General features: G+C 36.2%; 1 protein-coding gene across 1 annotated transcript in view; it reads right to left on the bottom strand.

The window, feature by feature from the left end:
* The window catches only part of LOC132142048 (glucagon receptor-like), a 25,941-nt gene continuing 6,956 nt past the window's right edge, over positions 1-18,985 (bottom strand). The window contains exons 2-14 of the mRNA XM_059551684.1: positions 12,050-12,139; positions 10,998-11,094; positions 10,810-10,917; positions 8,542-8,636; positions 8,343-8,449; positions 7,789-7,933; positions 6,767-6,926; positions 6,484-6,544; positions 4,139-4,208; positions 2,732-2,820; positions 2,504-2,648; positions 2,344-2,385; positions 1-662 (exon numbers count right to left, since the gene is read on the bottom strand). Of these exons, the coding sequence (XP_059407667.1) occupies positions 297-662; positions 2,344-2,385; positions 2,504-2,648; positions 2,732-2,820; positions 4,139-4,208; positions 6,484-6,544; positions 6,767-6,926; positions 7,789-7,933; positions 8,343-8,449; positions 8,542-8,636; positions 10,810-10,917; positions 10,998-11,094; positions 12,050-12,100 (1,536 nt within the window). The 5' untranslated portion in view covers positions 12,101-12,139 and the 3' untranslated portion in view covers positions 1-296. The remainder of the gene's footprint in view (positions 663-2,343; positions 2,386-2,503; positions 2,649-2,731; positions 2,821-4,138; positions 4,209-6,483; positions 6,545-6,766; positions 6,927-7,788; positions 7,934-8,342; positions 8,450-8,541; positions 8,637-10,809; positions 10,918-10,997; positions 11,095-12,049; positions 12,140-18,985) is intronic.

The following is an 18,985-nucleotide window of genomic DNA, read 5'->3' on the forward strand; positions in this document are numbered from 1 at the left end:
CACCATTAGTTACTGTTTTAGGGAGCAATAAAATACTGTGATGCTTTAAAAAGTAACCTTCACCAGCCCTGCTGATTTTATCTGAAAAATTTTGCTGAGCAGTAGTAAATGTGACTGCACCTTCAGAAGGCACCAATAATTAATACTGTTAGATTTTTACCAACTCAGGAGATAATTGTGATTTGTTTTTAAAGGTCACTAGATCCACATATTCATGCTTTCTCGTGATAGAAGCCTGTTTGCTTACATGACGATCATATCTGGAATATAACATCATCTCCATTGATTCATTAGTGTTAAACGTTGGTTTCTGTCACCACCGCTGAGCACTCACTGTTGAGGGGACGCTCTTCCAGACAAATGTCTTCAGTCAGAGAGCTGCAGTTGCTGGCGCCCTCCTGTGCCTCGGAGGTCAACTGCAGCATCACACGACCCCTGTTCTGGCTCACTCCGTTCTGAAGACTCTTCACTAGACGCTGGGACTCTCCCAAGGCTGTGGCAGAGTTCTGGGGTTCTGGGGTTTCAGGGCATTCCTGGGTCAGAGCTGGGACCATGCTGCAACATTTGGCGTGGGGCGTCTGGCTGTGGGTGTGACGGTACTCTTCCTCAATGTCTTTGCCTAGTTTCCACCTTTTCCACTTCTTCAGCATCTCGCTCTGGACCTGGAGAGCCGGAGAAACACAGTCTATTCAGTCATAGGACTGTTCACAAAAAGAAAAAAAAAAGAAATAAAATACATACGCACAAAAAAAATTAATAGTGAAAAATTGCATCAAATGCAATACATATGAAAAAAGAGAGAGTGAATGTTCATGCTTATCTTGAAGGGCTCCATGAGGATGATTTTTTTTCACTACTAAGATTAATAGAAAAAAAACCCTACTTGGTGTGAATAGTCGACTCCAACAAGTTGGTCGTGACCCAAAAAGCTATTTGCAGCTATGTTCTAACAGTAGGCGAAAGGTCTTTTGCTGTCAATGTCAAATACTGCTCATGTAGTTTAATCTTGTGTTGTTCATGCAAATCACTTTTTTATGTTCATATCAGTGTTTGCTTTAGTTGTGATCTTGGCTTGTGGCTTTTTACTTTTAAAATTTGTTTTGCAAATCAAGAGCAAAAGTCATCAGGTGGTGATGATTATGTTTTAATGTAATCGTTGTTTGACCTGAGATACTGAACTCATTTACAGTGTTTTCTCTAAATACTTCTCCATTATTGATTGTAACAGCTTTGATTCCACAATGAAAGCTTCTGCATTTTCTAATCATTTTGTAGCCATCTCTTGCAAGTGATTCTGATTTAAAAAAAAAACATTTTTTAATTAAAGAGTGTTTATTTTAGGCACACACAGATAACAAGAATCAGCGTATGAATCTCAACAACGGTGACAAACAGCATATTCAGATAAACAGATCTACTCTGAACATCACAAAACTAGATACTAAAAATTCACATAAAAACAGCAAAAATAAAATATAATTAAAAAGACACATAATTTATTCATGCCGCAATGCATGATGGGAGCCATGGATGAGTTTTTATTGGCTACATGCTTTTTTGATGATCACCGTTGTTGTGATGCTCACGCTGATTCTTGATGTCTGTGTGTCTAAACTAAATAATTCTGTTTTTATGTAAAACTAACTTTTAAAATATGTAATATTGTACAAAACATTTTGGATTGTTATATTTTTTTCCACTTAATTTATGTATATATTAAAGAAACCTGAACTCACACATTCAGGTCACTCAATGACAATTAGTCCAAACCACAATCAATAGCACACATGATTGCCTTTGCTCTGGTCTGTATGTTATAACTCTGTTACCACAGCCCACAAAGTCTAAAGTAAATAACTGAAGGTTCAAGATCACAACTAAAGCAAACACTGACCACTATAATGGTGACACACAACTTGTGATTTTCTCGTTTGGTGAGTCTGCTTGTTAACATCAGGTGTCTTCAATAATGCTCAATCATAACTCAATTAACTTCTTAATTATCTCATTAACTTCAACTCTGCTTCAGTGTTAATTTTAACACTGCTTCAGAGTTTATATGAGTCCACAGACTCCACACTCAGAGTGTTAAATTAACACTGGGGATTTTGCTGTGTAGACTCTGATTGGCTGATGAACGTTCTGAGGTGTGCAATTATTTTCTGGGAAACGCACGGCGAACGTAGTTTCAGGCGGCTCTCCTGACAGCATTACAGTTCCATACCACTACGCATATAGTAAAGCTATAATAACAGAATAATTATAATTATAATGATTAGCTATGATTTTAAGAGATGTTTTTTTTATTATTAAAAAAACTCAACCATGCTGACCATAACTCACCTCTTTGTTGATGAAGCAGTACAGGATTGCCACGAGCAGACCCTACAGTTACAGACAACAACACACATGAACCTCAACCATCTGCAGATACCATCCATCAGAGAGCATCTCCATAAACACTCTGATTGTGACAGTGGGCGAGCGACCTTTGCCCTCTGACCTGGAAGGAGCTGAACAGGAGGTCGTAGAAGAGGCGGATCAGCCTCAGAAGAGACTCCTTCGGAACGGACTCATCGATGACGAAGGTGAAGAGGATGGCGTGAATTCCCAGCAGAGGAATCAGCGTGAGCGTAGACTTGGCCAGCCTGAGCAGAGCGAGAAAGAGAAACACACATTTAATGAGAGCAAGAGCTCTGCTTGCATGGAAAAAAAGAGTGCAGTCTTTTACCTGAACTTGTAGTCTGTGTATCTCATCTGATGCGCCTTCAGCTTGGACGTCAGAATCTTTATTATACGAATGAATATGATGAAATTAATCTATTCCAGAAGAAAAGAAAGAGAGGAAGAGACTGACGAGATTTGTGTGATTCAACGAGTAAATGTCTCAGTTTCACTACTGTACATGATAACATGACAAGCGTAACGCATGAACTCACATAAGCCTGAGCACAATTCATGTGACAAACACAAAACAAGCCACTGTTATACATATACTTGATTCCTATTGAGTTTAGATGTGAGTGAAATTAATTTGGAATTCATTCATAAACAAATTTGCAATTAAATAGCAAATTAATAAATAACAATTACATTTATTCATAAATACTTATGGATTCGATTGCAATCGAGATATGGCAATTTCAGTTTTGAACAGTTGCCAGATGATTTGTTGTAGAGTTTTTTAAAGAGTCTTTTAAACTTTTAAACATGTATGTAAATATGTTAATAGAGGAGAGCATAAAGTAAACAAAAAAGTAAAGTAATGGTGAAGAATATTATCTTCTAATTAAGGCTCAAATCCTCTAAAACAAAAATATTGATATATCAATATCTTGTAATTCTGCATCATACATAAGCAAAGTTATATCAATATTGTTTTCCAAATACTTTTCTGAAAACAGAAATGTCCCATAAAAAGCTGTTCAAAGCCTGTTTGCGTGCAGTTTTAAAATCAGAACATGAAACAAGCGCTGTACAAATGGCACTCGTGAAATAAATCATTGAGGTTGTGTAGAACCAACATTTCTGTTATGTTTGTCTTTATTACTTTGTAAAGCCCCCAGAGCATTTTTCTGTGCATTGATGAGCGCGCTGGAGGTCACGCAGGGGTCATAATGCATTCCTGCGCCCGAGGCTCTCGCTAAATGAACGCGTCCTCGAATAATATCAGCGTATAAATGCAGAATCATATTATATCATATAGAGACCGCTTGAATCTCAATGCTCCAGCCCATCCATATGAAACACACACGCACACACACACACACACACACACACACACACACACACACACACACACACACTAACACACACACACTAACACACACACACACACACAGGGGATCTTGACGAATGTGTTTGTTGTTCATACGGACTGAATGACATCAGCTGTAATGGTCCATTCACAGCAAAGACGACATAACGATAAAAATATAGTTTTAAAAATCATTCAAGCTTTGAAAGAACAGGAAATTCACACCAATATCACGATAATGCTACAGAATCAGCTCCAAAGAGCACAAACACTTCAATCTGCAGTGTGCTAATAAAAATCATAACATTATTGTGCGTTGGAGTGGACTATATATTCATCATTTGAAACATCTTTATAGTTAAATCTATGTAAATCTCTTACCAGATACGCAAACAGGATGGGACAACGGATGATCCACCAGTAGCCCATGTTGATATTCCTTTCCCAGCATCTGCATATGACAAAATATCATAATCCAGCCATATAAACATGAAAAATGCCAAACTGCTAAAAACAAAATCCATCATTACATCTTTTCATAAAACTGTCACATTGTGTGAGATTACATTGTGTGTTTAACTTCAACCTGGAATGCATTTTGCAACCCATTTTTCATGTACAGTTACAGTATGTGACATATTTCACAATAAACCTGCATATTTAATGAGACACAGCATAAATCTGAAGCGCAGGACTTTATTTATCCATCAGGAATTGATCGGATGGTGAGAAAGGAAGTCGTTGGAGAACCAGATTGAGTTTTATTGTATTTTGATGAAAGGTTACTGAGAAATAGTCCACAATAAATCAATAAACGAGTAAACAATGTGTGTGTGTGTGTATGTGTGTTTTTCTGTCCTTTCCTAAACCGAGCACTGATTACTCTTATAGTAAAAGAAGCAGGTGTCTTTAATTAATTGTTACCGTGGCAACGATCTGCTTCATTGTTATTTGAATAGAGGATTTTCCTCAGCGGCTTAATAACTTTTTCTAATAAATCACTCTCATGCACCTGTGAACATATGTTCAAACAGTGATCTCATTAGTTTTCAGAGGTATTTTTCTACATTTATGTTTGTTATAAATGTCTAAACGTATACAAATGGTTCTGAATGCTCTGTAGACATGCAGAACTGGAAACCTTCGAGTACTTGAAATGATTAATTTGTTCAAACTATTATTTGAGCTTTGAAGGTTTATGGCATTATGGCAACAAAGCTGAAATGCAATTGAACTCCACACAAAGAATGACAAAGTAATTTTACCAGACTAGCATCATGCTAACACACTTACTGTTCATGTCTTGCATTGTTTAAACTGTGGGTATATTAATTGATTAATAAATTTAATTAAATTGTTAAATTAAATTTATACTTATTGTTAATGTCAAAAAAGTCATGTTAAATATGAATTAAAATGAAAAATGTTAAGTAATTAACATTAAACACAAAATAGAATCATTGACATACATTATTGTTTTGATTAAAAAAAGTAATTTTGATATTTAATGTATTAATTTTCATTTCAGTACAGAACTTTGGTAAAGCTTTTTTTACTCATCCCTCCCTTTTTCTTGAAAATAAAAGAAGCATTTGCAATCAAAGTTTTTTTTTTATTATTAGTATGTTATGTTATTATTTAACTTTGCCTGTTGTTTCTTTATTGCAGTTTTGTTGATTTTGCATCACTTTGGTAAAGAGTTTGTTGTTTTTAATGTGCTTTATAAAAACATTTGAATGGGGCCCATTTTTGGAACTTGCTTCAATTCATTATTCTGTAATTATTAATCTGTTAAATGTTTGTGGACTTGTTCTGTAAAGTTGTTTACATTTGTTTTTATAAATGCTGGTTTATGATATTGCATTGTGATTGCAAGTTAAATTTTACTTGACACACAAAACAACAACAACATCAAATATATATATATATATATAGAGGGGGCATGTCTAGAGTCACATGTCTGAGGCTCGTCAGGTCTACACTTATCTATCACTAACCTATTAACTTATTAATACAGTGCTTAGGAGTATTATGGAGCTGCAGACTCGGAGCCTGCTGCATCTACAGTCCTGCACCCAGAGTCCTGCATTCTCAGACCCCTCGTTTTGGACCATGAATACTAAAGGGATCACGCTGCTTCACACACATGAGTGTTTCTCATAGATGCATGTATTATTTAAGAGCAATGGAGCACTTTATGAGTCTATTCACCTGCTTTCAGTCAGAACATGAGCATTGGGGGATATTTAACGGCTCATAAAGAGCTAATAATCTGACCATCTAACACTTTTATCCTCTTATATCTGTGCTGATCCCACACAAACTCACTCCATTTCCAGTTCTAGTTAACTATGATAAGCCTGCTGGCATGTATACTAAAACATAAGCAATCTTCTAAAAACATTGATATAAATCAAGACAATATGCATGCTTACACACAAAAATAAATCAATCACAAAATAAAACTATGACTGTCACTGCATTAGATACTAAATACAAACCCAAGAGGCATTTATTTTAAAGAAAATAAATACAAATAAATAAATAACAACTAAACACTTATTCAGTTTAAAATAAATATATATATAAACACTACAATCAACAAAACACCAGCTGATTGAAAGACAAGATGAGCACAAATGGAGCAGTCTGTTTGATATCTAGTGCAGTGTGACGCAGATGTTTAAACACTCTCTGGAGTCAAAGTTAAAGTAAAGGAAACATACTCTTCATTTTCATACAGGTACTTGACTGTCATCCAGGGCAGCACAAATATCAGCGGCGCACCTGCAACACGAGAGAGAGATAGAGTCACCGGACGCTTCGTCAAACACTCCTGCCTTCTGCCGTCTGATCTGAATCAACTTCTTCAAAGTCAGTCGTGTTTGCTCTTCGGAGACTAACGTCAGAAACACCTCGAAGCACTGTTGTTTAATAGCCTTTCTTTGAGTTAATTCTGAGCAGATCAGTCTTCAGTGATCGTGAATGATTGTGTGCTGGCTCACGCACCCCAGCCGATGCAGAGGTAAATGTAGAAGTAGTTCCTCTCGGAGAAGACGGTGGTGACCAGCAGACTGTGCAGATACAGACCCTCCACCAGCAGCCAGCAGTTGTTAGCCATGACGCTGTACTGCATCATCACCATGGCAACACGGCAGCCACTCACCTTCTGAGGAACACATATGCAAATTCAGCCTGTGATGACACGCCCACCAGCCAATCACAGACCGCCTGACGTTCAGAAGCGTGATAAGTGACTATATCATATACATTTATATGTAAGTGTTATATCACTTTTATAAGTGTTATATCATATACATTTATTCATTATCAAATCAATATATAAAATATGGAAAAGTAATGGATATATAATATATATTACTATTTTGAATCACTCGTGGAATTAATTTTACAGGCTGCAATAACTAATCAATACATTCTTTTATTATTAATAATAATAATTGAAAGAATCAGCAGTGAATTTGATCATTCATATATATATATATATATATATATATATATATATATATATATATATATATATATATATATATATATATATATATATATAATGCATACATTTTAATTTTAATGCATAAAATATAAAAGTTATTTATAAAAAAACTCAGTATTTTTAGTTTTCCATCTTATTACTTGAAGAACTAATTTACAATCATTAGCTGCAGCCCGATGATATAAGTGCAAGGTTGGGGGTTCGAATCCCAGGGAACACATGATAGGAGAAAAATGTTAGCCTGAATGCAATTTAAGTCACTTTGGATAAAAGTGTCTGCTAATTGCATGAATTTAATGTTAATTTTAATTTTATTATACAGAATTAATCTTACTAAAAAACAATTTACCTGCTTAGCATTGTATTTTTAGTCAGTTTGTGTGTTTAAGATTGACTGACTGTCAGCTATTGGCTGGTATATCACCTGCCTCCAGGTTGAAGATATAATCTGATTGGCCGTCTTTACACAATGCAAGTGAACAAGAAACAACGTGTTTGTATAAACCGTGATGAGTACCTGAGCGCCGGCCCAGCGCGGCCCCTGGAGGTGACCGCTGCTCATCTGATCCAGCAGCGCGTCTTTGACGAGGATGGAGACGGCACGCAGGATGAAGGAGCCGAACAGATTCATGTGGATGTTGTTCCTCATGCAGTGCAGCTTCCTGTGGGAACAGCAGACGCCGAGGTGAAGACTGTCTATGTTTGATCAGCACACACAATCTGGATTGCATGATCAGATGAACACTTATTAGATTATAATGAAGTTTAGAATACCTGTAATCACATTACAGTTACTTTATATTGACTGCATGATTAAACCCCCAGCTCAGGAAACCATGGCATAATGTCATAACGTGTAATCCACTTCATGTTGTTGATAACATAGAATGGGATACAGTTTCTTTCTATTTGTATTTTTATATCAATACAGTATGAGATGATTCCATTCAAGTCAAAGTGACAGGTTTAATGAGGAAATGTGTAATGTAATGGCTCCAGCTTTGATCGTGTCATTTGTGCTGATCTTCAGTGTGTGGTGAGGGACGTGTGTTCGGTAGGTGCTGTATTCACCTGAAGGTGAGGAGGATGGCCAGCGCCAGAGTCAGTGCTGCCAGAGACAGAGAGTATCCCACCGTGTACATGACCCTGAACTTCCTGAGGATCTGACCGTACTGCTTCTGCACACAGACAGAGACGGAGAGAGAGAGAGAGAGAGAGGAGGGTCAGCTCATCGCTCAGAAACATCAGAGTCATTAAACACGCGGCTCACCTGTCCTGGGTCGTCCTGCTCACACTCGCTGGTGTTCTTCCCATGAGCCCATCTGCCGTCAGCGCCGCACACGCGGTAAACCAGCCCCTGATGAACTGCTCACAGTCACACACACACACACACACAGCAGGAAACTCACCAATCAGCATTTTATTGATTTCTTAAACTTTAATACTTGCATACAAAGTGTGCATGTGCACGCTAGATTTCATGAATGTTAAAGAGATCGTTGTTGTTAATGTAAACTAAAACTATTAAAAAGTTCCTGTTTTGGGAACTGAAATAAAGCTGAACAAAACTTAGAAACTTAGAAAATTAGAAATGTTGCTTTGGCAACTGACTGAAACCAAATAAGCTTAAGAACTAAAACTAACAGTGAAACCAAAATAAATTCAAGTGAAATATATATATAAAACACTGAAGCCAATCAAATTACTTTTTATATAAACTGAAAAGCACAACACATAACTAATAGCATTTATTAAAAGCTCATTCAAAATATTAGTAAATAATAAACACTAAATAAATATTATTACACTGGAGATCATGTTGCGTATTTATATACATTTTAGAGTATTTGCAGGTAAATATATGTTTTAATTCACATCATGTCATTAAAGCAGTGTTATTTTAGCATAATTGATTAATTTTCACAAATATGTTTAATTAGTTTTTATTCTTGTATTTTTCATTTTCATTTGAACTTTTAGTAATTGTATGTGTTTTTGTAATTTTTTGGTTATTGTATTTTTATATGCCTATATAGTTTCTGTTTTATTGACTGCTAGTAATGAGCTGATATAACCTGTTTAGAGATGAGATTAAACTGTGTCTTATCTCTCGGGTGCGAGACATGATGAGTGTGAGGAGGTCGGTGAATCTGAAGTGAGGACTGTAGAGTGTGTGGCTGAGCGCTGGTTTGGTGGAATCTGTCATTAAATGACTCCTGTATGGCACGTGTAACGTCTGCATGCAGCGTTTGCAGGTCGGTTGAAAGCACTCCTTTATTTCAGCAGTCTGACAGGTAAATGAGACCATCACCGGTCTGCTCACAGCATAGCTTCAATTCCAAAATTTTCGATTTTTCTTTTTTGCCAAAAATCACAAGGATATTAAGTAAAGTTCATGTTTCATAAAGATATTCTGTACATTTCCTGAAGTAAATATATAAAAACTTAATTTTAATTAGTAATATGCATTGCTAAGAATTCATTCAGACAAATTCAAAGATGATTTTCTCAGTATTTAGATATTTTTGCACCCTCAGATTCCAGATTTTCTAATAGTTGTATCTTGGACAATTATAGTCCGATCATAACAAACCATTCACCAATGGGAATCTTATTTATTCAGCTTCCAGATGATGTATAAATCCCAATTCTGAAAAACTGACACTTAAGACTTTGTTTTGTGGTCCAGGGTCACACATTCCCCATCTGAAGCGCTGCATTACTGTAAATCGTCCAGTCACAGTAAGTTCAGCACTAACATGCGCTTAATTCGGACAGATAACACAATTGTTATTCACTTGCTTTTACTCTACTTTGTAAAGCATGCACTATAAAGAAGAATATAAATAACCCATGATGCTTTAAAGCATGTTGTATGTCAAAAAGTTTTAGGGTTGAAGGTCAGAGCAAAAGTGCATGATATCAGCCCAATCTAGCAAATATCATCACCCCACATTATTTAGTCAATATTATTGAATAACTGAAAAATGCATTGTCTAAACTCTGTAACAAAGATGAGAGAGCCTACCCAGCTCTAATAAAGACTGTAAGAACAACTTAATTCAGCCTGATCAATCCAATCAATAACGATGTCACACTTATTCAAATATTTCATAAATTATTTCTTAAAGAATAATGCATAGACAGAAAACATGGTATTTTTATGTCAATATGTTAATAAAGGCATACTTTAGGTTAAAAACTGAATTTAAATAATACTATATATATATATATATATATATATATATATATATATATATATATTATATTTGAATGCATATTACTAGCATATAAGCACATATTAATGCATGGCCATATTCTAGATCCTTTAACCCTAACCAGTACCTAAACATAACTTCTACAGCAAAACCTATCTTACTTACTCTCAAGACGCTGCACATTAGGAGTCTTTTGAGGGAAACCTCTGCGTGTTCCCTAATCTAAAGTGTTACCAATTACACCCTCACTTCAGGCTGTACTGCAGACGAGGACTGTTATCTGTCTGTAGTGGGTTGAAGGTAAAGTGTGAGTGCTGTACCTTTCCGGTACCAGGGCAGGTACCAGGGGCAGGACACATTAACCATGGTGCCCGGCGATCCATCGGGCCAACACACGTACTGATCAAACGTCCTGTTACACACCGGCCCTGAAACACACACACAGAGACGCTTCAGCGACTGAAGCACTGCATCCTGGGACACATTACCCAGCAGTCACGGGTCTGACCTGCGGCTGGCGCAGTGCTGATGAAGCTCTGGATGCACTCATTTGTGTACGTCCTCCATTGTTCCTGCAGCAGCTTCAGAGACTTCCCAGAAGACACCTACAAACTCAAGACCATGAGCCTTCACACCATCAGAGACACGTCTACACATGATTCAGTGTTTACTCATCTTTTGAAGGAGCTCTTCAGTTTCATTTTAATTTTCGTTACAGTTACATGTTAATAGTTACTTGTTGTTCTAAAAAATAAATATTTCTATAATAATATTTCATTTTGAGGTTTGATAATTTTAGTACTTCAGCTATTTCAGGTATGTTCCCAGTTTTTCTTTCTTCTTTTCTGTTTTCATTAAAACAAACAAAAAAACGTTTGTTGTGGTTTTCTTGTCATTTGTATTCAGATACATTTCAAATTAATAAGTCTATATAATTTTTATTCATCTTTAAATGACTTTTAATTTTAGTTATTTTAGTACATCAAATAAAACTAACAGAAAATAAGAGATGTTTCCTTGGCAACTAGCTGTTTTTTTATGTTTTGTTTTGTGTTAGTTTTAGTTCACTATAATAACCCTGTTTCCAAAGCAACATCTCTCCTTTCAGTTCAAGATTTTTAATTGATTATTCCTAAACAAAATGCTTCACCATAAAATGGCATTAAAAAATAGATGAATAAAATCAGAGAGACTCTCTGAGATTTTAATTGGCGTTCATATGCTGAACGCTCTGTGTTTATCAGAGACGCGGGGCGAACCTGAGCAGCGCTTTGAGATAAACATCTTTCTTCTGATCTGACTCACGCTAATTATGCATTTTTAAGATTTAAAACCTCTCTGATGTTGAAGTAGAACCAGATCCTTTTAAGAGGGTGAAATTCATTTTTTAATGCTTTTTTTTAAAATAAAAATCAGTTTCTTCAACAGGCGAATTACGTCCCCAGAAGGAACCTGATCACATCTCAAACGGAGATAATTTTAGAGAGAAAGCAGCACTCAGAAACATAAAATCCCTACTAAGCCGAAACGAGTGAGCGCTGGTGTGTGTAGTGTTTTCACCTGAGTGTCTGAGGTCAGTGTGAAGAGGACCAGCAGCAGACAGACGGACATTCCTCACCGCAGCTCATCACTCGCTCCTCATCACACCTCCTGCACAAACACACAACACATCTGCCTCAGTTCTCTGGGAGAGTTTGGAATGAACTGCTTCCTCCATCACTGGTTTCTCCTGACAGAATCGGCCGCGATCATTAATCGTCAGGAACACACTCTGTGAGTAACCTCCTATTGTGGCCGAATCCCTGCGGAGCGTTCGGAGCAGAAGAGAGATTTACTCCTCAGATTTCCCACACTGACATTCCTCTGGTAACATGCCATCGTATCACACACACACACACACACACACACACACACAGAATTAAGTGCTGAAAACATCACTGATGATGTGTTTTGGTGGAAGAGATCAGGCAACTTTACACTGTTTTTCCGAAGCAGGAGAACGTAACGAAATCTGAAACGTTTCTGCAAAAAACACGTTTACCAATGTAACATTTTTGGCCAAAACGTTTCAAATTCCATTCTGTTCCAGTCTCTCTGTCTGCCGGATGTGAGTCTCCCAGATCTGTCTGCGAGTTCACCTCAGTTTGCACTCGGAGAACGAGAAACAAACAAACTAATTCAGTGGCATTTAAAACTTGAAACTGAAGCTGCACTTCATGATGCTGAGATGAAATAATAGAATAGGTTTTCTTTTTCTTTTTTTTTTATATTTATTGGAAAGTTTAAAAGTTAAATCGAGCGAAAACACCTGAGAACAGCACCACACATTCCTCTTCCAATGTCTTACCCATGTGGAGGGAGGAGAGTCAAGATGTTGAGGCGTTGAAAGGGTTAAAAGTTTTAAATCTCCAGAATAAACACACATCCTCCAGATGAGAAACAGAGAGCAACCCTGTGCACACGGCATTATGGGAAATAATGTTTTCTGCACACTAATTGAGCTCAGATAAGTGTGAGCAGTTTGCATTTATTCAGTGTTTACCGTGTTAACGGTTGATTTAATTAGTCAATAAAAACCTCCAGCTTTCTTAAAGAGTCTTAAAGTTAATTGTGTGTTTATGATTCCTCAAATCATGTGTTGTTGAAGAGATAGTTGTGCTGTTAGCACCTGCTAGAGCAGACAAACAGCTGAAAAATCCCACATCTACAGACCAGATCATGGAGAGCACACATTCAGAAGTATCTTGGCTATCGGTCACCACTGAGATCCATAGTATCGAAAAAACAAATACTATGGAAGTGGATGGGGAACAACATTCTTCAAAATATCTTCTCTCGTGTTCAGCAGAGGAAAGAAAGTCCTACAGGTTTAAAATAACTTTAGGGTCAGTAAATGAATCATTGGCTGAACTGCCCCTTTAACTACAGCCAGCCATTAACTTGCAGCTTTCATTTTTAGAAAAACCTTTGTTTCACAATAACCTCTGAATCACTAGACAGAGACGGAGAGAGAGAGAGAATTATCATCAGCGGTAATAAAATACAGCTTAATAACCAAAGAGCAAGTGCTGACTGGAAATACCATTTAGTTATTGTGCGTGTGTGTGCGTGTGTGTGTGTGTTAGTTTGAGTAATAGGCTGAATTAAGGCTGGATCTGAAGTGGACTGTGTGCCGAACCTCTTTACTTCATTGCTTTTTAAATACTCTCATTATGTGTAATAGATAAATGAATCGTGTGGAGGTCAACGCTTATTGATTTGAAGGAACTCAAGTACCATTTTCTAAAGCAATTACAATCACTGACACTGAATATAAACAACGTGTAAATCTCCTGCATGTGTGAACCACACATCTCATCTCATATCATGAAAAAACACCCCAGTAAATCCAAATGACAAAAGTAATTGAAAAGCACAAAGCAGAGGATGGATGCAAGAATATTTCCAAGTCAATGAATATAGCTTGTAGTAATTAAACCCATAATTGAAAGAGTGGTTTTATCCTCAAAACCCGAGCGACGTGGAGGAGACGCTGATCAATGACTTCACTAGCTGACAATCTACAAAACTATCCGATGCCGAGAGCTTCACACAGCGTGAGCACAATGACAGAGCGAAGGATGGTGTTAAATGTCACAGGACATCTGCAGAGACTCTGCCTTCGCTGATCAGACAGCAGAAGTTGAGCTTTTTGGCCATTAAATGAAACAGCATTTTGGTGTAAACAAAATACTGCACATTATCAGAAACACGGCGGCCAATCGTGAAGCATGATGAAGGTGGAGGCGTCACGCTTCGGGACATTTGCAGGTGTATGAGGGGAGATAAACACAGGAAAAATGGAAGGAAAACTGGATGGAGTCACCAAGACACCTGGAAGATTTGCTTTCCAGCTGGATGCTGAAACATCAAGCCAAATCTATGCAGGAATGGCTTGAAACAGCAACGTTTGCGTGTCCAACTCAGGGTTCAGACATCAGTCTAGTTCACATTTTATTAGCGGACCTAAATAAGACTGCAGAAACCTGACTGAGCTTGAGATGTTCTGTAAAGAAGAATCAGGAAACATCAGTGAACAGATGTCCAACACTCAACGCCAAAGATGCATGAAGTACATACTGGCACAAGGGGGTGAATAACGTCACTTTAAAGAATATGGTTCTGTCAATCAGAATGAAAAATGCCAAATTCATTCTCTGTGCTTCAGTTGATTTAAACCAACAAAACATCATGTGTGAAATACGACTGAAGCTGCGCTCGATGACGATGGGACCTCTGGGAACACTTTTGGGCCAAATGTACTCAATTGTTAACTAAACACACTTAGCTGGGTAGAATATCAGCACTGACCCGTTGTCTTGTCATTTGTGTCAGCTCAAACACTAATAAATCCACACAAATACAACACTAAAGTGTTTCTGCCCACAAACAACACTTTATTTGCATTGACATTCAGGAATTAATAGTTATTCAGCAGGATGCCTTAAAGTGACAGCACAGACATTTATAACATTACAAAAGATTTACATTTCAAATAAAAGCTGTTGAATGAAGCTTCTATTCATCAAAGAATCCTGAAAAATAAAATGAATCCCAGTTTTCACAAAAATATGAAGCAGGGCATATGATATTTCAGTATTGATAATAATGAGAAATGTTTCTTAAGCAGCAAATCAACATTTTATTATGATTTATGAAGATCATGTGACACAGAAAACCGTAATTTTAAATTGTACAAAATAATCAAGTTTTTACTGTACTGATCAAACAAATGCATTGGTGAGCAGAGGAGACCACACATTTTTTTTATATTACTGTATACTCAAGTGGCCTTATAATCACACGACGGGCAACATGAATCAAAGCAAAGTTATCACTGAGAAGATGAAGGTTAAAATGATCATTTAACAGCAGCTTTTTTTATTGTATTTATTACAAATTTAAATAAACATAATAAATATAATCATTAAAGAAAATGTAATATGATCAATTAAATATTTCTATACTTCTATTCTTATACTGCATATATACAAATAATGTATTTTTATTTATAAAATAATAAAAAGTGTATTATATAAATGTTTACAAATTGTATCCGTGTATATATATATATATATATATATATATATATATATATATACACACACACACACAAATATAATCAATATTTTTATAATAAATTATATGCAGTACATATATTTCTATTTTTAGTGTCAACACAAAAGGGAAGTGAAAGAGAAAGAGAGACTCAAAAATGTCCTTGACCTCTGCGTCCACTCATCGGTCAGCTGAACACGTCTGACAGAGAGACGAGAGATTTCCTGCAGCCGAGCCTACGAGAGCATCCCACGAGAAAAACCTCCTAAATATGTTCCAGTGCCATGATGTGGACGCCAGCCAACATTACCATGCCACATTTATGACAAACCAAACAAGATAAAGACTGTGTGCGCAAACATGTGCATGTGTGTGTCTGCAGATGATTAAGTGATCGCAATGATGTCATCGCTATCCCAGCATTCCACTGCTGCAGATGTTTTCATTACAACCCCAATACACACACACACACACACACACATCAGAAGGCTGCGTCCACATCTTACTCAAGTACAATTTTCATAATAACTTTTAACTCTTGATTTAACTTTTAATTGTTATGCAGACGATTCACGATACTGTATTCAAATAGCTAAGAATATGCAACAGAATGCAAATCAGAAGCAAACTTTGACCTCATTAAATAATGTTAGTGTTATAATGTGCTCTCTCTTTCCCTTTCTGAGTTTAGATCATTCATTAAATACATTTAAACCTCAAAAACACATCAGCATCACCATCATCACCAGATCTTCATGCACTCTGAAAAATAAAGGTTCCAAAAGTGACTTTTCACAGCAAATTCAGAGAAAAAAAAAAATTGGTTCCGCAAAGAAGCTCTTAAAATATAAATATTGTTTTAAGAACATTCCAGTGATCTAAAGCACCTTCTGTCATTATAAAGGTGTTAAAGATTCTAAATGGAACCATCCATACCGATAAAGAACCTTCATTTAAGTATAAAACTAACATTTTTGGTTCCCAAAAGAATCTTTCAGTAAATTATTTTTTTTCTTAGTTTGAAGAACATTTGAACCTAATGAAACTTTTTAATTTTTGTGTGGAATGTAACTATTCTATGGATGTTAAGTGTTTTTCATGGACCCATGAAAACCAACAGAGAACCTTTTTACTCTGTTAGCCGAGGATAGCTGTTCAGGTTCTCCGGGGTGTTTGGTGGTGTTAATGTGGGCGTCAATCCAGCACACAGCTGAGAGACATTAAACTGCAAGCCCTTCAGTTCTCCACGGAGCTCAAGGAAGAAGAATAAATAGGATCTGTTCTCATCTAAATCTCCCATACAGTACACACACTCAAGTATACACTCAAATGCTCACATGCACAAACGAAACAGCTAATGCTTCACTTTCAAACACTGAGAGTTTGTATGAAGTTATTCATGAGAGCTTTTGCGATGCCCAGCTGCTGTGTTAACGAACTTCACTTTTAACATCTGGAGTCTCACATGTGCTGCAGGTCTGCACATCTGCTGTACAGAACGAGGAAAACGACCGCTGGAATATAGATTAATAATGGGTGAAAGTGATAGACAAGTGCCTTAAACGGATCAATCTAATTTACATGTTCTTCACAGGTGCTTCAGCGTTTAATTGCACTTACATGATCATTTCAATGTCAAGTCCTTGTGGATTTCTGCACAGAAAACGCTTGCAGAGAGTTTATTTCATTACTCAGATCTCTGGTTCATTATCTGTGGAGCCTTCCTACACCTGAGGAAAGTGAAGTGTTTCTACCCCCCCCTATCTCTCTCTCAGTCTGGTTTTCTGTCTCCTGAGATATGAGCTCCAGCTCAAACTCACATACTGACAGAGACGTTCAACAATACCGAGTCAAACTGTTAATTCGTTTACCTTCAGTTACATTATCCTCCTCTGAAAGAGTTTCTCGCTAAATTGCATTTGAGGTTTCCATTAACAGATAGAATAACAGGTGTTGAACATCATGTAAAGATACAGTTTGATCTGATGAGCTAAATACAAATGATAAATAGGGCACAATAAGTTCAGTTTTATTTTATTTATTTTTTCGTCAAGTTCCCCATTTTCTATTTTTTTTTCTGTACTCTATTTTATGGTTTAATTAACATTTTCAATTGAAAAACATGTCAAATCAATTGAAATTAGAAACATTTTAACAATTAAATAATTTACTATTCTTAACAATAATAGAGTCCTGTGAATTTTTTTTATTGTTTACATTTTTATATATTATACATTTAAATATTTAATAGAAATGTATCTTTAGAAAATTAATTCATTATTTATTTTTTTACATCAAAACATTTAATTTTAAGTTTTTGTCAAATAAAGAGATTTACTGTATTATTACAAATAAAATAAGAATATAATAATACAAATTCACTAAATACATTTTAAAATTCAATAATAATGTATTTATGTCATAATTCTGGTTTATTAATCCAAAATGTGCCAAATTATATGACATTCTGGATTATTTAAATTATGATTTAATAACTGAATTTGTGTGATTCAGTTTACATGATCTGAATCATAGTCATATAAAAATAGGCATATAAAAATAGATGCAGTTTCATGTATCCCCTTCACTGAAGCAATAAGCCTCTTGTGTTTTATCATGGTGTCTTTTACTTTCTTAACCATGTGAAAATTGCTCTTATGCTCAACTCTAAGTATTTTAAGATGAAATTAACAGCGAGACTCTTTCCTCTCAGTCTTCCACAGCATATGTCCTTCCAGAATCCTGACAGACTGCAATGTCTATGGATTCTATAAGTAGAAACAGTGGCATGTAAATCAGATGGTGACCTGGATGAACGAGAGGACTTCACAGATCCGTGCGCGGCTCGATCGCTCCCAGCCAGATGGGCTCGAGCGTGTGTGTGCTTTGAGCTCTGTCTGGGGTCAGTTTCATACTTTGTATGCTCTGCTGCAATACTAACAAAGAAATCCTACCCATAATGCCATACTTGGAGAAATCCACAGGGACTGAGGGATGGGGTATGAAAGAAAATGATAAAGGACAGAGAAGAAAACTCAGACGGTCAGATCTCCTGAAGAAGAAATGAATTGTCAATAAGTGTCAGATATGAATTCAGTTAACAGATATATGTCATGCTCTGTTTGAATCCAACATATTTATAATAAGTGATAGAGATTTATTAGTGAAACTGTTGACTTTAGCTATCTTTATTGCATTACATGCAAATGGTCATCATTTAAATATATATATATTTATAAAAAAAAAGTTTACATTTTTTCTCCAAAATTTGCATGCCTACAACTCAAGACATATTAAAGTGACAGTGGCCTTAAAGTGACAAATCTTAATGGCCTTTTTAATTTTGGGCCTAAAAAAACTTTTCTATTGGTAGCTTCATTTTAAGCCCATATATGGCTC

This window comes from Carassius carassius, chromosome 6 (assembly GCF_963082965.1).
Source record: "Carassius carassius chromosome 6, fCarCar2.1, whole genome shotgun sequence".
Lineage (NCBI taxonomy): Eukaryota > Metazoa > Chordata > Actinopteri > Cypriniformes > Cyprinidae > Carassius > Carassius carassius.